This window comes from Pteropus medius, unplaced genomic scaffold (assembly GCF_902729225.1).
Source record: "Pteropus medius unplaced genomic scaffold, Ma_sr-lr_union100, whole genome shotgun sequence".
Taxonomy (NCBI): domain Eukaryota; kingdom Metazoa; phylum Chordata; class Mammalia; order Chiroptera; family Pteropodidae; genus Pteropus; species Pteropus medius.
Window position 1 is genome coordinate 744,252 of NW_024347793.1, and position 23,792 is coordinate 768,043.

Here is a 23,792-nt window from a genome sequence, read left to right on the forward strand (position 1 = left end):
CCCTCTGGCAAGTGGGGCCAGCAGCGCCCAGCTCCGCAGGTCGGCACAGGGTGGGAGGCAATGAGGCGACTCGGGTGAGCAAGGAGCCCAAGCCCCGTGTGCTCACGAAGACGTGGTCAGAGGTCAGGCTGGCGGGCAAGCTGGGGTCAGACGCCCAGCCCCCCACTGCTGTGACACCAGAGCCCACACTGAGTGGCTGGGGCATTTGGGGGGTTATTTTTTCCTGTGTTTTTTTGAATCACCATGCTGCAATCTGGCTTTAAAAAACAGAGCAAAACCATCACCTGGTCTGCAGAGCGGTTGCGCCTTGGGGTGACCTGCCAGCTCCGTGAGGCGCAGGGCCTGGCCCTTGGAGCGTGCTCGCGGCTGCCTGCCCTGAGACCTGCTGCTTTTGTACCTGCAGACATTCCATGTGTCCTGGGGACACAAGGCCACCGTCTCCAACAGGGAAGGGAGGTGGGGCGGGGCGGGCAGCCCCCTGCTGTCGTTCCAGCCACGGCCCCCACGCCCGCCAGGCGGTACCCGTGCGACGCCCAGTCTACGGGATTGCTTTTTTAACTTTTATTTATTTAAATATAACATTTCTTCCCAGTTAGTCTGAAAAGTAGTGGTCCCTGGGGAAGCTGTAAGAAAGCAGTCGCCTGGGCAGGGGACGGCAGCACCACTCTCCCCCGGGCGGCTGGGGCCTGGCCTGATCCAGGGGGAGACACGACGGCTCCAGAAAAGCTGCGCCCCCTCCTGTGCCGATGTCTCTCCTCGTGAGACGAGCTGCGGGGCTCAGACCCAGTCTGTGTCCAGAAGAGCGAGGGGGAGTGGGGCCCAGCACACCCCCGGCCACCCTGCAGGCCCCTCCGAGCCGGGCAGCGTTAGCCCAGGAAGACCACAGTCCCCCCAGACAGCCAGCAACGTGCCGGCCGTCCGAGGGACAGCCGCCGCCGGTCACAGCTCACTGTGGGATGCCTTGGCCACGATCACCAGCTTGGACAGCTCGGCCTTGAACGCCCCAGGCCTGTGGGACACTGCGAGAGAAGAAACGCGTGGCAGAGCCCTCGCCATTCCCAGGGGCTCCGGGCCCTGGGCCAGGTGGGGTGCAGTGGGACCTGGCGGGGCAGGGGAGCGGTCCCCAGGGGACGGCAGGTGGAAAGGACCGCGCCCCGAAGGTCTTGCGGGTGCAGGACAGAGGACAGGCGGAGGTTGGGGGGCCTGTCCCGAGGGCAGAGAGAGGCCACAGGGAAGTCCAAGGGGGGAGGAGCTGTGGCCATTTTTGCCTTGTTGAGAACGGACAGGTTTGGGGCCAGGCTGTGTCACCTCCCGCTTGCGCTGGTCAACGTGGCTGAGGCCCAGGTGGTGCTTTCACAGCAGGGTCGGGGGCTCTGGACACCACCCCCCCAACTCTCACCCGGACCCTGACTCCTTGTGCACCTTCTACTGTGCGCTGGCACCCAGCTCCTCTGTCCTTGACCTCTACTCAGGTCGCTGAGACCTCTGGGTCCCTCCTTCCTAAAGCCCCCACCATGCCCCCCCCCACTCTGATGTGCCTGGCCGCAGCCACACCGTTCCTTCCCTTCACCTGTCCCCTGAAACCAGTACCCTCAGGACTCCCCAAGTCGGCTGACTCCTGTGTCCACTGTCCCAACCACATGCTGTCGCCCCCTCCTCTGTAAGGCTGAGCCCCGACTCTGGAGCTCCCCACTCTCTTCTGCTCAGCCTCCGCCTTTTGTGGCTGAAGGACTCTGGTCGGGGGCGCTTGGGGCTTCATGAGGTGACCCCTGCCTCCCCATCAAGCCCGCAGTCCTAGTCGTGAAACCCTTCCTGGTCACAGAGCCCAGGTTGGCCAGGCCGTGGGAGCTCACGGCCCTCCACCTTCCACAGATGCGAGGACGCTCGCGCTCCCAGCGACCAGGGGCTGGCACCGCGTGGCCCGCTCCCAAGAGCTATGGGGGCTGTTTTTAAATAGTTTAATAAAAATCCAAACAACAGTGGTATTTTCTGAGACTGGAAGTGATATGGATGTCACATTTCCATGTTGGTAAGGTGTGGTTAGAGCGTGGCCATTCCCGTTCACTGACACGTGGTGTGGCCTGTGCCCCACGGGGCAGGTGAAGCAGTTTCAACAGAGGCCGTGCACCCCTAAAACATCTAACGTGGGGCCTTCACAGGAGCAGTGTGCGGACTCCAGGGCTGCAGTGCAGGGGCAGGCCCCGCTGGCTGCCGGGCCCTCTGTGTCACCTCTCACCCCCCCCGCCCCTTCCCCGAGCACCTGGGCGCCGCGTCCGCACCCGTCGCCACGCACCTGCTGTTCTGGTCACTTCGAACTCCTCGTTTTTCAGGGGAACGTCGCTCTCTCTTTCAAATGCAGCTTTGGACTACGAGGGAAAAAGCGGAGGCTCCGGTCAGGACAGGTATCAGGACAGAGCGCAGCTGGGAAGCGCACCTGGGAAGCGCAGGGGCCGGGGGCGCGCGGCCGAGCGCTGAGCACCCGGGAGCACCTGCTCCACCCCCGTGACAGGCTGCCGGCTGCGTGAAGATTTGTGCCTTCGCTGCAAATCCCAGGCAGGTGGCACTCGATTCACGGCAATGAAGCAATCATGGTAGTCTCCTGAACGTAATTTTTAAAATTCAGAATTGTGTGCCTCTCAAATCAGCTTAAATAATAGTTTTAAAATAGCAAGGGACCCTGGAGAATAATTGGTTCGACAGTGTGACAGGCCACCTGGTGGACTTGGAGCCTCCGCCACCAGCCTCTCGCTGGGGGCTGCCGTGAAGGGCTCCGCACTCCGCGCCCCGCAGAGCCGAGACCATTCACTGCGGGGCCTTCCCAGGGACAGAGGAGCCCGCCCTGCACTGACTTCAGGGGCTTCTCCTGGACGCGCTGGTGGGCCTGGCGCCATCAGTGGGGGCGGCAGCACCGGCCTTCCTGCCGCCCGGCCTGGGGCTCCGGACCCGCCTGGCCAGGCCTGTGGCAGAAGCCAGCTCCTGGCAATGAACCTCTTGACAGCCGTCTCCTACTTGTCCCGCTCCCTGGTTGAACCTGGACAGATACGAGTGGTTTTCGAACTTTCTGACCCAAACGCAGCAGCAGGGCAGGCTCCGCAGTGCAGCCAGCCTTGGGCAGAGGACAGTGGGGGTCAGGAGCGCAGCAGAAGGCGCTGCCCGGGACGTGAACCCCAAGGCCATGGAGCCAAAGGCTGTGGCCCCACACATACCAGGAAGCCACTGCCACCCCAGCCGCCCCTGTGCCTGTCCCAGGGCCGAGCACCCAGGCCCCTGCCCTCTGACTTAATGTCGGCTCTCCCAGCAGGCGGCTGGCAGGCAGTAGGGCAGGGACACCGGGGTGTCCGCTCTCTGCCCGGCCAGCAGGGCCCCTCTGTGGGCACAGCCCCTGCCCCCTGCGCCTCTGGGCCTGGAGGTCTGCGCAGTGCCCCGTGTTCTTCCAAATTACAAAATCCTCCTGTAGGCACTCGATGTTCCTGTCCTCATCCTGCCTGTCCCCAGGGGTCTGACCCCCACGCCCCCGGTACTCACGTAGGCCATGCCGTACTCGATCTCGGCGCCCCGCACCTCCGCCCTGAACTGTGTGAAGTACAGGTAGGACTTGCCGTGGGGCCTGCAGAGAGACCAGCGGGGGTCGGCCCGGGGCTCGGCCTGGGGCCACGTGTGCCCGGCTCCCCGAAACGGAAACCACAGGCAAGCACGGCTGATTCCGGGACAGGAGGACAGGGCCCTGAGCGTCGCCCCCTCTCCTCTTTGCCAGAACATTCTCCCAGCCTGTCACTGACAGGCCTCCTTCCCTGTCCAGAAGCAAGCTGTTCTAGGACAGGGACCCTCATGTCCATTCACTGCATCCTTTTACTGAGTGGCCACGACATCTCAGGCACTGCCGCAGGGCCGAGCGACAGCCCGAGGGAGAGAAGTCCAGGAGTTAAGGACGGGGGCTGTTCTGGGCAGAGGGAACGGGGGCCGCGAAGGTACCTCAGAGGGGACAAATGGGGGCATTTAAGGAACCCAGGTCAGCATGCCATGGCAGAGAGATGACAGGGGAGAACTGGTGAGACAGCAAGAGGACAATGATGTCTGCAGTGTGAAGAGTCTAATTGGGCCAATGTATGGAGTGGGGGCAGAGAAAAGAAGCAGGGGCCAAGGAGGAGGGGGCCAGGATGGGAGATGGGGGTGGCAGGCACAGAGGGGGCGTCCAGGGAGCTGCTCAGACTAAGCCCCTGTGCAGGCGGACGGTCAGCCATGTCTGAGATCTGAGCCCAGGCCCGTTTACGCCGGACCTTTCAGCTGAGCAGGTGGCCCCGGGGTCGGCAGGTGTCTGGGGGGTGCGAGAGCGCCGGGGCTCACATGCCCCATGAGGACAGCAGCCCAGTAAGGATGGCACCCCGGTACCCTGCTTCCATGATGCTTCTCTTTGAGGCCGCGGAGGAAGCACAGATAGGGTGCGGTCTGGGGAGCACCTGGGTCCCCGGGAGTCCAGCAAAACAGGCAGGACTCCCGCAGCGGCATTTACAAACACCTGCTGTTCGCAAAGCACTGAGCAGGAGACTGTGGGGCGACACCTGCACATATAATTAAAACACGCTGCTTCTTCTGATTACTGTTGAGTCACAGCTTGATCTGTCCCTCTTGTGGACCCAAGTCCCCTGAGGGCGGAGCCACAGCTTATTCTTCGATGTCAGGCACACCATAAATGCTCAAGAAATTGCTTCTGCTTGGGGTGGCACACATTCCAGGCCAAGGAGCCAGAGCAGAAGGGACATGATTCCAGGCTGCCCCTCCCCCCCACCGGGCTGCACACTCCGTCTCCCTCACCCCATCCCGGGCTCGCCACCCCCGCCCCAGGCTGGGCATCAGCGGTGCAGCTACGAGAAGCGGGGACAAGGCAGCAGCCCCTGGAGGGGAGACCAAACCCATGAACGTGACTCAAGGGGTGACGATGAGGGCGTAGCGTCTGGGGAGCCTGGCTCCTCTCCTGGGTGCTGTGGCCACTGCCTGGGCTGCACTGTCCCTGCCCCTCCAAGCCCCTCTTGGCCTCAGTCCCTGGGGAGCCATCCCGCCCCAGTAACCCGCCGCACAGGGTGGCACGCCCCCTGTGTGTGCCTCCGGGCTGTGGGACCCCGTCGGTCTGTCTGCCCCCTTTCCCCATGGTGTGCTTGCCCCTGCAGTCTGGGCTAGCGTACCTCCTTCCAGGAGACCCCGCCGCCGGGACCCCCAGCTCACCTCCAGATGGTACAGGTGAAGTGCTGCTGGTCTTCGCTGGTCCCCAGACTCATCTGCCACCTCTGGGGAGAGGGGGAAGGCGTGGGTCAGTCCAGGCACAGGGCGGGGCCGTGCATGGGCCAGCTCTGAGAGCTTTGGGTGCCTCCAGTTCTGCAGAGTGAGCGAATCACTCATGCGGCTGAAGCCTGGCCCCCAGGTGCCCCAACGCCCTGCTCGGGGCAGTGAAGCTACTCGCTGTGAACACACATCATCAGACATCTGACCAAACCCACAGAATGCACAACACCAGGAGCCAACCCTCGTGTCAGCCATGGGCTTGGGGTGACATGACACATCGGTGTAGGTTCTCACTGTGACAAATGTCCCGCTCCCTGGAGACGGCCGTGAGTGGGGGCGGGCAGGGGGCTACACTGAAATCTGTCTTCTGCTCAGTTTTGCTGTGAACTCTAGAAATTAAAATCTATTTACAAATAACAACAATAAGAAAAGAAGGGAGGACAGTGCACTCAGGCCTGCTCGTGTAGGCATAAAGAAGTCCTCGGAAAAGACGCAAGGTGTTCATAATCGTGGTCACCCGCCCATGGGGTGTGGGTGGGACCTGAACAGTTAGAAGGCACTGTCAACTTTTACATGCTTTTCTTTTTGGACAATGTGAGTGTGTTCGCTTTTTAAAAATTAAAAAAATAAATTAAATTAAAATTTTAAACTGGTTCTAAAACACAGCACGGTCTACCAGCACAGTCGAACTCACGGCCCCTGAGGAGGGACCAGGTGGAAACGGGACCACTGTCACCTTCCTGGCTGCCCGAGGCACTTCCGGGTCACCAGTCCCATGAGTTTACAGCCTGCCCCCCGGAGTAATCGTGACCTCTGATGACGGGTGCTCCCAGTTTAACGTCATGGCTTTTTCATTAATGGGAGCATTAATTACAGTGCAGTAAATGGTCACTTAGGCGCCTTTTGCCTGGAGCACGGATGTGGGAACCAATTGCTAGTTTACAAAGACTGTACAATTCACCTTTTTAAAATGTGTAATTCAGAAGGCGGGTCCACGGTGGCGTAGGTGGCCCGAGCTGGCCCCCTCCCAAGGACACGGCGAAGGTGCACCTATATTTAGAGCATTTCTTCTGAGACAACTGTGAGTCAACTGAACCGCTTCTGCACGACAAACGAGAGGAACCGGACAGAGAAGGCTGGGGAACCCAGAGAGCTCCCCGGGAGGGAGCGGCCAGCCAGCACCGCTGTGGAGCTTCTCCTGCACGTGGCCAGCGGGCGGAGCTCCATCCGGTCCCTGCGACCTGCAGGGACCGACAGCATCCCCTGCCACCTCTCCTAGACTTAGACCCAGCAGGAGCAGAGGGCGCCACAGCCTGCATACCAGGGGCCCCTCCACCTGGAGGAGGACACAGTAGGTGCCCCGGGGTGCTGCTTCACGTGCCCACTGGGCTGTGCGCATATGGGGCTCCCCGGTCCAGACAGTGCCGAGAAGGCGGGCGCCGCTGTGAGTGTGGGCCGCCCGCCTGGGGAAGGCACCCAACTCGCCATGTGCACACAAGGCTGCCCACGAGGACGAGGGTGGAGCTGGGAGGCCGCTGAGCCTCGGGCACACTGAGCAGCCCCATCAGATCCTGTTCCCGCGACACAGCACGCCAAGTGCACGCTGAGCAGCTGCGCCAGGCCGCCCCTCCCAGAACCTACTCCTCCAGGCTGTGACACACCAGGCACTGCTCGTGCCCGGCCCAACCTCAACCGATCGCCACATCCATCTGACACAGAGACCACTGTTTCAAGACTGGGAGAGAGAGCTATTCCATCTAACTCATAGGAACAGACAGAAAATCAAACACAAAATGGGGAGATGGGAGCATATGCCCCAATCAAAGGAACGACAACAACAAAAACCCTGGAGAAAAATCCTAATGAAATGAAGATAAGCAACCTGCCTGACAAAGAATCCAAAGAAACGGTCGTAGTCATGCTCAACAAACGTGCCAGGACAACAGAGGAAGTCAGCGAGCACGTCCACAAAGACAGAAAACGTAACAGGAACCAGTCAGAGAGAAGAACACAGTACCTGGAGTGAAGAACGCATCGGAAGGACTCGACAGCACGTTAGTTACTACAGAAAAATGGATCAGTGACCTGGAAATCACACAATCAGAACAGCAAAATGAAAAAAAAATTTTTTTTAAATGAGGATAAGAGATCTCTAGGATAAAATAAAGCACTCTGATATTCGCATTATAGGGATTACAGAAGGAGAGAGAGAGGGCAGGGCAGAAAGAATATCTAAATAAATAAAGGCCGAAAACTTTCCCAACCTGGGGCAGAAAACAGACATCCAGGCCCAAGAAGCAGAGTTCCAAACAAGAGGAACCCAGAGAGACCCGCGTCTAGACACACTGTAATTAAAATGGCAAAAGGATGAAGAGACAATCCTGAAGGCAGCAAGAAGGAAACAAGACGTCACGTACAAGGGAAACCCCATAAGGCTATGAGCTGATTTCTCAGAAGCGACTTATGGCCAGAAGGGAGTGGGAGAAAATATTTAAGTGCTGAAGGAAAGGAACCCACTAGCTAGAATACCATCTCCAGCAAGGTTATCCTCCAGCACTGAAGGCGAGGTAGAGCTTCCCAGACAAGCAAAAACGAAAAGAGTTCACCATGACCAAACCAGCCTTCCAAGAAGTGTTAAAGGGTGCTCTTCGTGCGGGAAAGGCCATGACCGGAAATAATACAGGAAGGAAAAATAATCTCACATGTAAAGGCAAATATACAATAATTACAGTGAATCAACCACTTAAAAAGCGAATATGGAGGTTTAAAGACAAAAGCAGCACAATTAACTATAACTACGATAAATAGGAGATACACAAAACAAAAATATAAAAATGACTTCGAAAACATAAAGGGTGGAGGGGGAAGTCGAAATGTAGTGCTTTTAGAACGCGCTTGAACTTGAATGCCTGTCAGCTTAAAATCAACTGCTATGGATATAGATGGGTATCTATGAACCTCGTGGTGACCGTAAACCAAAAACATGCAAAGAACACACAAAAAGTAAAGAGAAAGGAACCCAATCAGAATACTGAAGAAAACCAGTAAACCAAAAGGAAACAGATCAAGAGAAGGAGCAGAAAAGAACAATAACAAACAAAAGCAATGAACGAAATGGCGATAAGCACTTATCTATCGGTAATGACTTTAAATGTAAATTGACTAAATGCTCTGATCAGAAGACACCGGATGGAAGAATGAATAAAAACAAGATCCATCTATATGCTGCTCACGAGAGACTCACTTCAGACGGACAGACACGCACAGACTGAAAGTGAAGGGATGGAAAATGATACTCCACACAAATAGAAGCAAAAAGGAGGCCGGGGTAGCAACACTTATCAGACAAAACAGACATTAAAACAAAGGCGGTAACAAAAAACAAAGACGGACATTACCTAATTGTAAAGGGGTCGCTCCAAGAAGAAGATATAAAACATAAAACCCAACATAGGAGCACCAAAGTATACAAACCAAATAGTAATGGCCATAAAGGCAGAAATCAAGAGTAACGGCTGGGGACTTTACCAAGCACTTACCTCGATGGGTACATCATCCAGGCAGAAAGTTAATAGGGAAATAATGGCCTTAAATGCCGCATTAGACCAGTCTGATTTAAGATATTTAAAGAGCATTTCATCCAAAAACTGCAGGTTACACTTTTTCCTCAAGTGCACAGGGAACATTTTCCAGGAGAAATCATATACTAGGCCACAAAACGAGCCTCAATAAATTCAAGAAGACTGAAATTGTATCAAGCATATTTTCTGACCACAATGACGAGAAACTAGAATCGAGAGAGCTAGGAAAAAACACAAATATGTGGAGATTAAACAGTATGCTTCTAAACAGCCAATGGAGCAAAGAGAAAATCAACTACTACCTTGAGACATATGAAAATAAAAACACAAGTTTACAAAATTTTGGGTCGCAGCAAAAGCACTTGAAAAGAACAAAGTTCAAAGTAGAAGGAAGGAAATAATAACGATCAGGGCAGAAATAAAATAAATAGAAAACAGAAAACCACAAGACCAATGAAACTAAGAGCTGGTTCTTTGAAAGAATGAATGAAACTGACAAGCCTCCAGACAAGACTCATCAAGCAAACAAGAGAGAACACAAGTAAAATCAGAAATGAAAGATTACAGCCGACACCACAGAAACACAAAGAATTATTAAAGGATACAATGAACGATTACGTGCCAACAAATTGGACAATCTAGAAGAGACGGACGAATTTTCAGACATATACAACCTTCCAAGACTAAACCAGGAAGTAACAGAGAATCTGAACAGACCGATTACTAGCAATAAAATTGAATCACTGACCGAAAAACTCCCAACCCACAAAAGCTCAAGACCAGGCAGTCTCACAGGTGAATTCTACCACACAGTCAAAGAATTAGTGCCTGTGTTTCCAAAACTATTCCAAAAACTGAAGAGGAAGGAACGCTTCCAAACTCACTCTACAAGGTCAGCATTATCCTGACATCAAAACCAGACAAGGACACTACATAAAAAGAGAAGTACTGACCAATATCCCTGATGAACCCAGATGCCAAAATTCTCAACCAAATTCTCAACCAAATTCAACAGTACATTAGAAGGATCATGCACCATGATCACGTGAGATTTATACCAGGGATGCAAGGCTGTGGGGTTCAACATCCGCAAAACAATTAATGGATTCATCACATCGACAAAACCAAGGATAAAAATCACACGATCGTTTCAGGAGATGCAGAAAAAGCATTTGACGAAATTCAACATCCATTTATGATAAAAACTCTCAACAAAGTGGGAACAGAAGGAACTTATCTCAGTAAGACGCACCCGTCAATAAACTGACAAAACACTACGTGTTGGCGAGGATGTGGAGGAAAGGAAGCCCTCGTGTGCTGGTGGTGGGACTGCAAATGGCCGCAGCCGCTCCGGAAACAGTCTGGAGGTTCCTCAAAAATTAAAAATAGAGCTGCTTTACGATCCAGCAATCCGATTTATAGGTATGTATCCAAAGTAAACAAAAACATTAATTCAAAAAGGAACACGTGCCCCTATGTTCACTGAAGTATCATTTATAATAGCCACAAAACGGAAGCAACCTAGGCATCCACCCACAGATGACTGGATTAACGAGAAGTGGTACATATATTCAGCCCTAAAAAAGAATGAGATCTTGCCATTTGGGACAACATGGATGGACCAAGAATGCGTTATGCTAAGTGAAATAAGTCAGAAATAAAAAGACGAATACCATATGGTTTCACTTATATGTGGAATCTAAAAAAAAAACCACAAAAAAACCCCGAATATAAACAGAACAGAAGCACGCTTGTAGATGTGTTGAACAAGCTGATTAGCTACAAAGGGTTGGGCGGGGCGGGGGGGAGCTGGGCATGGTGGGGCTGGGTCCTTTGCTGTCTCACAAGCAAGATCAAGGTGCAGGCCAGACCGCGTTCCCACTGGAGCTTGGGGTCTTCTTCCAACGCAAGCGGTGACGGCAGAATCAGTTCTTTGCGGTCGTAATACTGAAGCCCTTATTCCCTTGCTGCTAGAAGGGGCTGTTCTCACCTTCTAAAGCAGCGGTCCCCAACCTTTTGGGCACCAGGGACCAGTGCTCCTATGAGAATCTAATGCCTGATGATCTGAGGCGGAGCCGCAGCAGTGCCAGCGGCTGCAGATGCAGATGAAGCTTTGTTCGCCCGCTGCTCACCTCCTGCTGTGCAGCTCAGCAGACAGGACCGCTGTCTGTGGCCCAGGGGTTCGGGACCCCTGTTCTAAAGGCGACCTACACTCCTGGCCACATGGTCCCCTCAAGGCAGGCGAGAGGTGCACTGCACCCTTCTCTGCTTCAAATCTCCCTTACTTCCTCTTCTGCCACCAGCTGGAGAAAACGGCCATCAAGGAAATGGGGACCTCGGTTCCAGACCACAAGGAACTGAATTCTGCCAACAAACTGAGCCTGGAAGACGATATCTTGGTTTTGGCTTATGAAGCACCCGCCTGGGCCTCCATAAATAGAAAGATAGTAAGTGGGTGTTGTTTTAAGCTGCTGAGTTTGTGCTGATTTGTCAGGCAGCACAGAAAACAAATATGCAACTCCTAACAGAGGCTCGTGGAAGTGGCCTCTCAGGCCTCGTCTTTCGTCCAGACACTTGTTTGCCCCGTGGAATTACGAGTGGAAGCTACCGTCACTATTTAACTTGAGCCCTTTCATTTTCATTGGTTACGCAAGAATAGTTCAACAAGTGTAAGTTAACAACACACATCCTGGAAAGAATCTCTGTGTGACGACAGATATTGTGATACTAATTTACATGGAATTTTGTAGAACTCACCTCATTGGTCCCTCCTTGAGAAGCATAGGTGAACACACAAGTATATTTGTCCTAGAAAATGGAAGAGGAAGAAAAGGCTTGGTGGCGGGTAACCTTAGTGCTAAGGTGCAGGGTCTCAGGCCACCCTTCTGCCATCCAGAATCAAGAAGATCCTGAGTCTGAGCATCTGTGCTCAGGGGAAGGAGGCTGAGCCTGACCCGCAGGGCCTCCCAGGGTCTGCAGACCTGGAATTCCCCTGCCTCCCTACTAGTGAGCTCCTGGGGCAGGAAAAACAATCCGTGTGGCTTCTGGGGGATGAAAAGCAGAAAGGGGGGGCACACCCACCCTTCTAGGAACTTGGGCTTTGGGACCCCTGGGGGCCCATCTCTGTGCTGTTGTGGATCTTGACAGGTGCAAACCTTTCTGAGCCTGTTTCCTCATCTGCAAAATGGGCCTAACGTAGAAAGCATTCGGCACAATACCCAGCAGTAAGAGAGTATCAACAAATAGTGACTGTCGATATGGTTGTTACAGGGACGAGAGAGGCAGCGACTTTTCCAATAAGCCGGGGACAAGGCTAGACTGGACCCAGGCCTGCTGCCTCGAGCAAGGGGGTCTGGCCTCACACCATGGAATGAAAGAGCAACGTTTGTCCACTTCCTCCCTAGTCGGAGCAGCAGCGGGACCGACTTTCTGCGGGGCCGGGAGGCGTGCACCCCTCAGGATCGACTCCTCTTTCCTGACCTCTGTGCACCGCCCCTCCACGCCCCCACCTGTGCCCTCCAATGGCCGTGTAGTCGCCTGGCTGTGGGGGACAGGGCTGCCTGGGCACGCTGGGCATGTGACAGGTGACAAGGACTGAGGCTAGTGGCCCGGACCCCTCAAAGTCGCCAGGCCGGAAGTGCACCCCTCCTCAGGCCCAGTCCCCGAAGTGCGAGCCCCCGCCTCGGGCCGCACCCCCTCTCCGGGCGCCTGGGCCCCTCGCTCGACAACGGCACTCACCCCCGGGCCCACGTTCTGGGAAAAGGAGTGCACGGCGCCGCCGGGCTGCACGTCAAACGCCACCGTCGTGGGCTCAGACACCGCCTCCGCGGGCCTCAGCGCCCAGGCCGCCAGGAGCAGCGCAGCCCACAGGCTCGCGCCGCCGCCGCCGCCGTTCCTCCTTCCGCTGGGCGCCGCCATCTTGGGACCGGTCCGCGGGGCCGACGGGTGGACGGGGCGCAGCGAAGGATACGTCAGGCAGCCGCCGGAGGCCACGTCGGCGTCAGCGCGGCCACGTGACCCACGCGCCCCGCCCCGGCTGCCGCCTTGGGGGCGGAGCTTGGGAGTCCCGGAGCATCCCAGGGGCGCGTGATCTCGTTTCCGTCGCCCCTCACTAGCCACGTGCCTGACCCTTCGGCTCTTCCGATTAGTGAACGTGCGAGGACGGTAGGAGCAAAATGGGAGATGACTTTTGACGAATACTTCAATCGTTGCAGCCAAGATCCGTGGCTGGATGCTAAAAATTGGTGGTCGAAAAAGTATGGCGAGAAACAGGATATTTGCGTAGTCTCAGACCCAGAGAAAAAAAAGAGTAATTTTACAATGGAGACACCAGCCTCGCCCAATGATCAAAGTTAACATCACCAAAAATGAGACCGCGTCAGCGTGAAGCCGCCAAGCCGCCCACCGCAGGCACTGAGGGTCCCTTGTCCGTGGCACCGCTGGAATTCCTGCCCAAAAAAGCTCAACCTCAATCCAACTGTAAGCAAACGGCAGACAAACACAAGTTGAGGGACGTTTCACAAGATAGCTGGCAGTACTCTTCAAAATGTCATGAAAGACCAAGGCCGAGGAGCCATCACAGAATGAGACCAAGACAACTAAACAAACATCGAGTCCTGGATCAGATCCTCGTCTTACTTCCAAACGTTCTAACAACCGTACCATAGACTGGGGGCTAAAGTGACCCATGACATTAACATTAGGAGAATCTGGACAAGGACATTAGGGAATTCTACATCTGTAGCGGATTCCCTGTCTGTTGAGAGCCGCCTTCCTGGTTCATAGACCGCTCTTTTCTACCTGTGTCCTCACATGGTGGAAGGGGGAAGGAGCTCCCTAGGGTCTTTTGTGAGGAACAGATCCTGTTCATGGAGGTTCCACCCTTATGACCTACTCACCCCCCTAACCCCTACTCCCACAAGACCGTCACATTTGGGATTAGGTTTCAACATGAATTTGAGGGGACACAAATATTCAGTTTATAACAGCCCTGGACCAGAAAAATGACATTACAGGGAGAAGCTGAGATGGAAATAAGGCCTGTGTATGCAGAAACTAGGATCGTGTTGACATGAACTCTCCGGCTTCAATAACCAGGCTTTTACCAGGGTTGCACAAGACGTTAACATTAAGAGAATCTGGACAAGGGACATTAGGGAATTCTACATCTGTAGCTTTTCCGTGAGCCTAAAGTTATTTCACAGTACGAAACCAAAAAATAATTCTTACCTCAAGGGCTTATCAGGAGGTTAACTGAGGGGGTGCATGGAAGAATCCTAAATCCTAGTTGTTACCTGCATGGGATGCCAATGAAGAAATCCCAGGTTTGGGGGGATCACAAATTGCTTAGAATTTCAAGAAAACACCAATGGCCAGGTCCGGAGTGTACAGAATTAAGCTGCTTTTCTCAATCCTTCCTGACTTGAAAGAACAGAGACAATGTCACAGGGAACCCCTAAGCTGGGCTGTATCCCACTTTTTGAGGAATTCAAATCTCTCGACCCCTGACACAGAGGATAAAGGTTTCCGGGAAGCCAGGAGCGCCTGCACAGCTGTCTGTTCTACAGAAAACCCTAACTCCAGAATTCATGATTTTCAGCGGCGGCAGCCTGTCCTGAATTAGGATACCTGCTTGTGTTAAAAATTTTCCTCATTGCGACTGGCTGCTCTGGATCCATTAGAAATCGGTTCCATAAATTGGATGACCACTGTCCTACTTTGGTGTTTTACACAGCATGGTTCCACCCACGTCTTTCCTATTCTCACCGCTGTATCTGACCTTCAGCCGGTCACTATGAAGGATTCAAATCCGGCCAAGAGCTGTCACTAACAAGATACTAAATTTCACTTGTGAGCTGTTTGAGTCTTCTTCTGAAGAGGTGTGTGTGTGTGTGTGTGTGTTTTCTTTTCAGAAAGACTCCCCAAGCTTTTTTCCTTTTTTGCCCCGCCCCAAAAACACACACTCTCACACTGAAGGGACAAAGAAAAAACATCATTCCAAAGATCCTGCTTTCTAATCATCACATGATATCTAGTGTCCTAATGGAAACGACCGATGACACGAACATCAGACTTCTACGGTCAGGACACCATAGATGCGGGGGGTGTGGGTGTAAAGGGACCTCAGGAGGGAGCTCTGTGGCAGTGAGCAAACAGTTCACATTTTGATTGCGGTAGTGGTTACAGGAATCTGTACAGGTGACAAAGCAGTACAGAACCACACACACACACACACACACAGAGAAATGAGTGCAGGTGAAAGCTGATAAAATGTGAATAAGATTTGGAGTGTAGTTATTTGGATTGTACTGTCAGTTTCCTGGCTGACAATGTACTGTACAATGTAAGATGTAAGCCAGGTGAAGGGTACATGGGACTGTACAATTTTTGTAACTTCCTATGTGTCTATTTTTTAAAAAAATACCATAACCATGTTTGAAAGGCCAATGACAAACCAGGAAAATATCTGCAACAGATATGACACAGGGTTTTATGTCAATCCCGCATGGATTCTTGCCAGTTAGGGAAGAGATGAGCACCTCCACCAGGAAAAGAATCAAGCACGTGCACAGGACACCTGACACAGCACTGGGGACCCTTCTGTTGATGGACCCTGCCCCCACCCTCACCAGTGGTGGAGAAAACACGTGGCCATGTATCAACCTGGTAAAGAGATCTCTAACCAGCCACCTCCGGGAGACTAAGACCTTCTGTCAGCAGACACCTGTCCTTTTGTAGCTGCTCACGATTGATCCCTGCTTCCTGTGGGTTTCCCATTTCCCTTCCCAGACCTCACCTTCAGGGCGGAAATGCGACTCTCTGAAGTTTGCTAATGGAAGCTGTCTCGTGGCCCTCCGGCGCTCCCTGAGTGAGGCAGCGGAGCGTCCCGATACAGCCCCTGCTTTGAGGCGATTGAGGGCTGCCAGTTGCCAAGTCTCCTGGGGTGACCCTAGCACCCCCTTTCTAACCCGTTTCTATCATTCTGTGATTTATGACTAGTTCCTTGTCTACTTCACTTCACAGTGGATTAAGTGAAAGACGTCTTGTTCCCGAGATGATTTTAAACGTTCAGTGGCTGAGCTTCTTACTCAAACATTTTGAAACGAGCGACATGGTTCGATTTGCAACATGTATGACAATGGACTGATTTCGTTCATGTACAAAAAGTGCCTACAAATCAGTGAGGCCAACAGATCAAAAGAAAGGTGGGCAAATGACAGGTAGTAAACAAGTGTCACTAAACGTAAAAATATTCCCACATATAAAAGAAATGTTAAGTTCAAGTAACAGTGAGAAGCCACGTTTCACCTCTAAGGCTGGCGAAGAGAAAAATCACACAGTACTGGGGAAGGAGTGAAGGGCACACTTGCCCTCTCTTGGCAAAGTGGACATCAAGGCCTTCTTTTTGGAAGGCAGTTTGGCAATATTCTTCAAAATTAAAACTAAATATGCTTTTTTGATAATTCTAGAAATTTACCCCAAAACCTCAAACATATACCCAAAAGAGTTTGTACAAGGCATTGGTTTCAGTATCATTTATACCAGGGGTTGTCCAATTATATATATAGCTTGTGGGTCAAATCCGGCCAGCTGCCTGGTTTTGTAAATAAAGTTTTATTGGCACAGTTTTATAAGCCATGCCCACTTATTTACATATCATTCTTGGTGGCTGTTTTTGATCTACGAGGTCAGAGTCGAGTAGCTCCAACAGACTATCTGGCCCTTTACAGAAAAAGCCTGCTGACCCGATTTATACAAAAAGCCAGAATAACCTGTGTTGTCCCTTGAAAGGTGCCTAGTGAAATCAATTATGGCACCTTCGCCATGCCGAACAGAATGCAGGTTTTAAACAGAGACTGAGGAGGGGCTGCCTCTCAGGAGAGAAGGCCTCTGTCTTCTTTACCCTCTGTTCTGAAGTTTACTTTTTTAAGCCATTACAAATAAAACTGGGGCTTCCAAAGGAGGGAGAGGGTGATCGTGCTCAGCGAGGCCATCCTGCTGTTAGAAACTCCAGTACCATGAATGCCATCTACGCTATCCCCTAGGTCTCTCGGCTATCGGGACAAACATAGAGGGCATTTCCTGACCCCCAAACCAGAACCAAGCCACTGGACGAGCATGTCAATCAGGGTGCTGCTCCTCAGGTTGGGCTGCCGCTCTGGGAAAGCCTGGGGGGCCTGCCAGGCCACCCGCCACGTGCTATGCTGGGTCCCGACGTGATGCATCAGGACCGCTGGGACCGTCCTCGCTGGACTACTCTGAGGAGGGGTGGGCCACCTTCCGGCCAGGGCACGGCGCCCCCCTTTTGAGCCAGGGCGTCCTGGGCTGACTGCCAAGACCACCCGGCCTCTGGCCCAGTCACCACCCGGCCCCCGCCCCTCAGAAAGGCCCAGCCCCGGCCTGGGGCCTAGAAGGAGCCTCGGGAGGGTGGCGAGCGTCCATCTGGAATCTTTTAATGAGCCTACTTCTCACACGCGTAATTATAAAAGAATAAGAATTGACAAAAATATTTTCTTTCCATAATACGTAGAGGTGTTTGTTTCTGGTGGGGTTTTTTCTTTTTTTTTTTTTTCTCTCTGTGCCCCTGGCAGAAGTCGGCGGGGAAGGAAAGGAAGGGGGAGGATAATCCTGAGGTGGGGACGGCTCCCCTCCCAGCCCCGGAACCGGCCATTGCGGGCCAGGCAGAGGCAGGTGGCTGGAGGGCCGGGGAGTGGGCGGCAGCCGCTGGCCAGTGGGGACCGGAGCGGGACGCGTTCAGAGCCCCAGAGCCGGGCAGAGGCAGGCGCAGCACGCGCATCGCCCTCGTACACCGGCCACGACTTCCCGCCCCGGCTGCCGAGGAGGTGGGGCTCACCGGGTGCTGGCTGGGCCGAACCCCACTGCCCAGTGGTACACTCCAACTCTAGATTTAGGCACCCGTTGCTTTGTCTTTTAAGTTAGGAAAAACGTCCCCAAAACAAAACACAAACAGGAGGTGGGCAGGTGAGGAGGATGGCATGCTTCTGTGCTGGGCGCGGCAGCCGTCCGGGCGGAGGCGGACCCCACCTCTCCAGGGCCCAGCAGAGCTTGGGCCCTCGGCTCCTGACAATGGCAAGGAGGGGATGGCTTTGGGAAGTGCCTCGTGGGTGTCAGCCTCGTCGCCCTGTCCTGGCAACCGAGAAGCAGCAGGCGGAGAGCCAGGAGCATTTCAAAAAATGATAAAAGGCGTCGGGGCCGAAGGCAGCGGCTCTCAGGCCTGGGGTGGGGCCGTCCAGTGGGGGCAGCGGAGACGGCACCTCGAGGGGGCCCTGCGGGGCCACTCGGTCCTTCCCACCTGGTCCCCCTGGCGGCGGCGGCGGCAGGAAAGCCACTTGTGCTCTAAACTTGCGGCCGCAGCAGCGCGGGCCCTCAGAGGTGCTCCTGTAGAAAGTGCAGCAGCGTGACTTCATAGTGCTCACCGGACTCGGGGCAGCGGATGCTGTGTCTCTCGTTGGGGTAGATCTGGGTGGACAGAGAAGGCAGGGCTGGTGGCACCAAGGGACCCTGCCCGAGTCACTTGCCTCCCCTTTCCTGCCCAGGGAGGCTCCCCTGGGGCCTGTGCCGCCCCAGCCCCCGGACATCGGGACCTGGCCTCCTGGGCCCTGCTGCTCCTGCGTTCTCTCCCCACCTGGGGCACCGGCACTGCCCGGGACAGACCCCACTGCCCCCACCCTTTCACGCCACCTTGGCTGCTGACCATCTGGCTACTTCTTCCTCCTCCTGGGCTGTGAGAGCAGAGAGAGGGTCTGTGCTCCGAGCCCTCAGCCCAGTGCCTGGCATGTTATATACATGAACAAACTGGGGCCACCAGCCTCCCAGTCCAACTATTTCAGGGTGTCTGAGCCACAAGGCGGGCATCATCCACTTCCTTCAAACAGAGCCCTGCTCCCATCCCCAACAGAGGTTCCCGACCTGTCAGCTTCCAGGACGCTGGGCCCGCCCCACATGCTAAATGTCTTTCCTGAAAAAACTCGTTTGGCTCTCACGGCCCCACTCGGCCCCACTGGGAGGCAGTGGTCACCATGCCCCTTTCACAGATGAGGGAACAAGGCCCAAGGTTAACAGACCTGCCACCTATGGCCACGTAGGAGGATGTGCCGTTCCCAGCTACCCAGCTCAGGATTTCAGGCCCAGAGGGATACTCGAGGGTCCATCCTGGTCCCACCTGGCTTCTGCCCTGATCTGCGGCTGCCTCCAGCCTGTTTGCGTGTGCGGTTGGGCGGGCTGCCAAGGGGTGCTCCGACAGCTCTTCACCCCCACGGGAGCGCTGCCTCCCTCCTGCCACGTCTGACAAGTGAGTGCCCAGCCACAGGTGCCTGAAGCCTGTGCCTCCTGCCCTGTGACCCTCAGTTACGACGGCCTCGAGAGGTGGCGTGAAAGGGTGGGGGCAGTGGGATGCTGGTCACATGGAAGCATCTGGGAAGCAGAGGGACGTCATGGTGGGAGCATATGATAAACTCTCCCTCTCGCCTCCAGAATAACTCCAGAACCCACTAGGTCTCTCGCTCCCCACTGTCAACTCCTTTCTTGCCAGTGTAACTGACTATAGCTCATGTCCCATGGGCCCTTGTCTTTAGAGCGGCCAGTGGGATGCTGGTCACATGGCAAGCAGAGCAGTCAGTCCTGCTCCCAGGCCTGGACACGTCTCATCCTTAGAATGAAATCCAGTCAAGGCTCTGGGTCTCACCCAAGACCTAACCCCTGAACGCAAAAGCGAAGCCCTCACTAAGGCCCCGCCCCTTACTGCTGAAGCCCTGCCCCAGCCCCACCCCTCTCCTGAGGCCCCAGCCAGCCGGCCCTGCCCTGGTCCCAACTCCTCTTTAGCTTAACTCACCAACCACCCTGGCCTCCTGTCCCAGAGCTGTTCCCTCCAACTAGTTTCTTGTATCTGCTGTACACACACACACACACACACACGCCCCCTCCTGGCCTGGCTGACCCCTGCTCACTCTTTGGCATCCTTAAACATCACCTTCTCAGTAAATTCATCTCTGCTACCCCAGTCAAGGTAACATCACACCTAGATTCTTTCAGCACCCTGGACGGTTCCTCCAAACAAGCTTCCTGGTTTAAAATAAAACCTGTCCGATAATTTCAGCGCTGCTGGCCTCTCTCTACCAGGCCCCGAGCTGCGGTGGGTCTGGCTGCGTCGCCCCCGCATCCCCCGGTGCTCCCAGCAGCAGGAACTGGGAGCGACCAACGTGTGATTGCTGAATAAAGGACGAATAAACATCAGGACTCGGGGAGTCCAGAGCAGGGGTGGAGGCGGGCAGCGCAAGGTGACCACAGATGCCCCAGGAGAGGTGGCAAGCACAGTGGAAGTAATGCCGCCCTGACTGCCACTGCCCGCCCTGCCAGTCCTGGGAGGGGTCCGGAAGCGTCTGGGAGCCACCCACCTGGAGCTGGTAAGGTTTTCCTGCTCGGATGAGCTGGGAGACGAGGAAGTTTGTGTGGAAAAAGTGCACGTTCTCATCCAGGAAGCCGTGCAGGATGAGCAGGCGGTTGGGCCTGGAAGACAAGGTGGGCGAGGGTCTGAGGGGGTCCCTCTTCTCCCGCCCCGAGGCAGTTAGTCTCCGAGTCCCTAGCCCCAGGGCAGCGAGGATGGCAGCCAACAGATGGTGGTGGCCAAGAAACTGTCTTTAAAATTTTGATTTTAAAAATAACTTATTGAGGTAAAATTTACATAGCCTAAAACTCTCTCATTTTAAAGTGAATGGTTCAAGGGCATTTGGTGCATTCACAAGGCCGTGCAAACATCACCTTTGTCTAGTTCTAGAACATTCCATCACCCAAAGCAAAACTCCATGCCCATCAGCAGTCACGCCTATCCCGACAGCCACCACTCTGCGTGCCTCGATGGGTTTGTTACGTAAGTGAATGTGAGTGAATGTGAACTTAAATGTAAGTGGCTGCTTATGGCCGGTGGCTCCTGAACTGGATGGACAGGTTCCAAGCTTGCCTGCACGCTGGTGTTCCCAGGACCACACTCCAGACCAAAGAGAGCAGCCTCGCTGGAAGAGGGGCCCAGACTGTGATGGGAACCCCAGCATGAAGGCATGGGACCCGGGCACACATTCGGACAGAGCCGCAGCACAAAATGGCAACAGCTTTCAGGAAATCAGCTGCCAATGCTGATGGTGTGACACGGGACACTTGGGCTGCTCCGATGGACGCAGGTATCACAACCATGTGGACCTAGGTCCTGAACCGCAGTGTCAAAACCCACAAGACAGAGACTGTTTATGTTCAAGACCAACTCATGGACCCACAGCCGGCCACATGCTGGCGGGGGTAATGGTGGCTTCGTGGGCAATGGTGCAAATCTAGAACCTTCCTTCCATCTTTCCGAGGGCAGGGCCAGGGCATCCCCCCCAGGGCACCCAGGTGCCCACTTCCTACGAGGAGCAGAGAGGAAACAGGGCTGCGAGAGCGGATTCGAGGCTCGAGCAGAGAGGAGGAGGAAGCGGCAGGAGCGGGGTGCAGAGGTGGGGGCCTTGGCGAGGCCGCACTTCCGGGGCGGGGCGGGCCTTACTCGTTGGGGAGCTTCTCCACATGCAGGGCCACGGAACCAGCCTCGTAGCCAAGCTGGTTGTTCTCCGGGACATCCATGTAGCGTTCCGTGTACCCTGTGTCGTAGGCCATCCAGACCGTGACTGGGGCACCTGCAATGGCCACCTGCAGACCACAGCGCATGGGTGGAGCAGAGAGAGAGAGAAGAAACACACACACGGGTCAGTTCCCAGGAGCCCGTACTCGGCCGGCTGTCCGGGACCTCCCCCGGAGGGTATCAGGAGCGGGCATGCGCACGGGGACCGGCGGGGAGGGGCCCTCGGACCGTGTGTGCCCCGTGGACCGTGCGCTGTCGAGGGCGGGCGGGTGAGCTGAACGGGTGCGTTCAGGCCGGATCGGCACCTCCCTGGGCCCACTGCCTTCCTGCCTCCTCCTCCTCATCGCCGCCCCGCGGTGCCCGGACAGTGCCGCCGGCCTGGGGGGCCCCTCCCCCGACGCTCTTCACACCATGCCCCACCTCTGCCCATCCGAGGCCGGGGTCCCGGGCTCAGCCTCCCACAGAGAGCTGCTGGCGGGGTTTTGTGCAGCCGGACGCCATCCTGGGGTCAGCAGTGGCGGGCAATGAGGAGGGGGGCTCGGCCCCGTGGGGCTGCTGCGGGGAGAAACAGCCACGTGGCAAGGCCCCTGCCAAGATGCCTCCCCTAGGGGGGCGGGCTCCGAGGGGCACGGGCAGGCGCCGGCAGACAGGAGCGAGGGGACGGGGCGGGACCTACCTTAAACACCTGGGGCTTGTGGATCAGCCCCATGAGCGAGAGGAAGCCGCCATAGGACCAGCCGTGGATGGCCACCCGGCTCAGGTCGATGAAGCCATACTTCTCAGCCACAAACTGCAAGCCCTCCACCTGGTCCTCGATCTCTACTTGGCCCTGGGGGGTGAGGCCGGGCACCTCTCAGTGGCCTCCTCCCCCGGGGACGCCCTGCTGTCCCACCTGAGTCCCTCTGGGAGAGCCCGCTCTCTCCGGGATCAAGGCAGTTTCCTGTTAGCCTTCCCTCTCTCTGCCCCGTTCACACCCCGCCTGCTCTCTAGGGTGGTGGTCAGGCCCGGCACCAACCCCGCTCTGCTACCTCCTGGCTGAGCGACTCTGAGAAAGTCACATCCCCTCTCTGGGCCTGTTTTCACATCCCGAAAATGGGGATGTCAACCTGACTGGGATGGCGTGAGGATGACGCGAGATGATAAGCGTCTCAAACTCAGAGGCCTGGCACATACTCAGGCTCAGCGAACAGCTGGTGTCACCATCACCATCATCGCCACCACCACCATCACCATCAGCAGCACCTCTACAGTCACCAGTCCCTGTCTGGCCCAGCCCTCGGCACTTCCTGCCGACTGGGCCTGTAGTGACATGTCTGGCTGCGGCTGGGCTCAGGCACCAGGTGGGATGGATGTATACCCGTCTCTCCAAAGGGCAAAGCTCAGGCTGAGCAGCAAAACAGACATTCCCCTTGGTTCCAAAGGGCTGCCCCACGTAGGCCTAGCACCCTGGCCAGGACGGTCCTTGTGGGAGGTGCCCCAGAGCTAATGACGAACCCTGAGCCCACACACCGCAGGTCCCCCTTCACCACGCAGGAAGGGCCCGGAGAGACTGGGAGACTAGTTACCATTTGGTTCTTCAGGGCCCCTTCGAACCGAAGCCCTCGCTGACACGAGCCCCTGCCATCGATCACGACCACCGCGTAACCCAGGGACGCCAGCGTGTTGAGCCGCAAATACTTGATTCCTTTGAAGGAATTATTCACCAGCTGCACCTGTAGAGGAGGATGAAGCGAGGGCGTCAGGCTCCGGGTGAGCGGCGAGAAATCCCATGTGGCTCCGGATGAAACGGGTGGGCCAGACAGCAGGGGGACGGGCGGGGTCTCAGCCCAATCAGAGCTCCTGGCCTTCGTCATGAAGGCTGTGGACGCCTGGAGGCGTCCTGGGTGCAGGGCCCACGCCAAACCAGGCCTTGCGCCCAGAACGCGCTCCAGAAAGGAAGGCCCCGGTCGCACTCCCTCTCGGCTGGGCCCTCTCCCCGGCACCCTCCCTCACTTCTTCAGTCTCGTTCCGCGACTTTGCTACTGTTTTGGTTACAGCTAAAACACAGACCCAAGAAACAGTGGGGTCGGAGGCGGGCGGGCGCCCTGAGTCACTCAACCTCACGCAGACCCCGCTTTGACACCGTCAGTACCCATAGCCTGTCACCCTCTGTGAGTGCGTGTGGGGGCGCGTCATGGGCACAGGGGGTGCCGACAGCATCCCCGGCCTCCACCTACTCGATGCCAGGAGCACTGCCCACCCCAGCTGTGACCAGACGTCGCCCACTGTCCTCTGGGGGACAGAACACCCCCAAGTGAGAACCGCTGTCT

At 55.5% G+C, this 23,792-nt stretch overlaps 2 protein-coding genes across 6 annotated transcripts in view; both read right to left on the reverse strand.

Annotated features, from left to right (window-relative positions):
- Positions 1–546: 546 nt before the first annotated feature.
- On the reverse strand, positions 547–12,841 carry MYDGF (myeloid derived growth factor). Its single transcript, XM_039878417.1, has 6 exons — positions 12,597–12,841; positions 11,616–11,666; positions 5,221–5,282; positions 3,526–3,607; positions 2,294–2,366; positions 547–1,019 (listed from the first exon to the last, which is right to left on the reverse strand). The coding sequence occupies exons 1-6, from the start codon at positions 12,774–12,776 to the stop codon at positions 940–942; spliced, it is 528 nt and encodes a 175-aa protein (XP_039734351.1). The 5' UTR covers positions 12,777–12,841; the 3' UTR covers positions 547–939.
- Positions 12,842–17,290: 4,449 nt separating this feature from the next.
- Positions 17,291–23,792, reverse strand: part of DPP9 (dipeptidyl peptidase 9) — a 34,886-nt gene continuing 28,384 nt past the window's right edge. For 4 of the 5 annotated variants that reach the window (XM_039878413.1, XM_039878416.1, XM_039878415.1 and 1 more), the window contains 5 exons: positions 23,049–23,195; positions 22,160–22,312; positions 21,409–21,551; positions 20,273–20,384; positions 17,291–18,338 (listed from right to left, as the gene is read on the reverse strand). In XM_039878413.1, the coding sequence (XP_039734347.1) occupies positions 18,246–18,338; positions 20,273–20,384; positions 21,409–21,551; positions 22,160–22,312; positions 23,049–23,195 (648 nt within the window). In that variant the 3' untranslated portion in view covers positions 17,291–18,245. Of the gene's footprint in view, positions 18,339–20,272; positions 20,385–21,408; positions 21,552–21,903; positions 22,039–22,159; positions 22,313–23,048; positions 23,196–23,792 lie in introns of those variants that run through there. The other variant, XM_039878414.1, reaches the window with a different exon arrangement.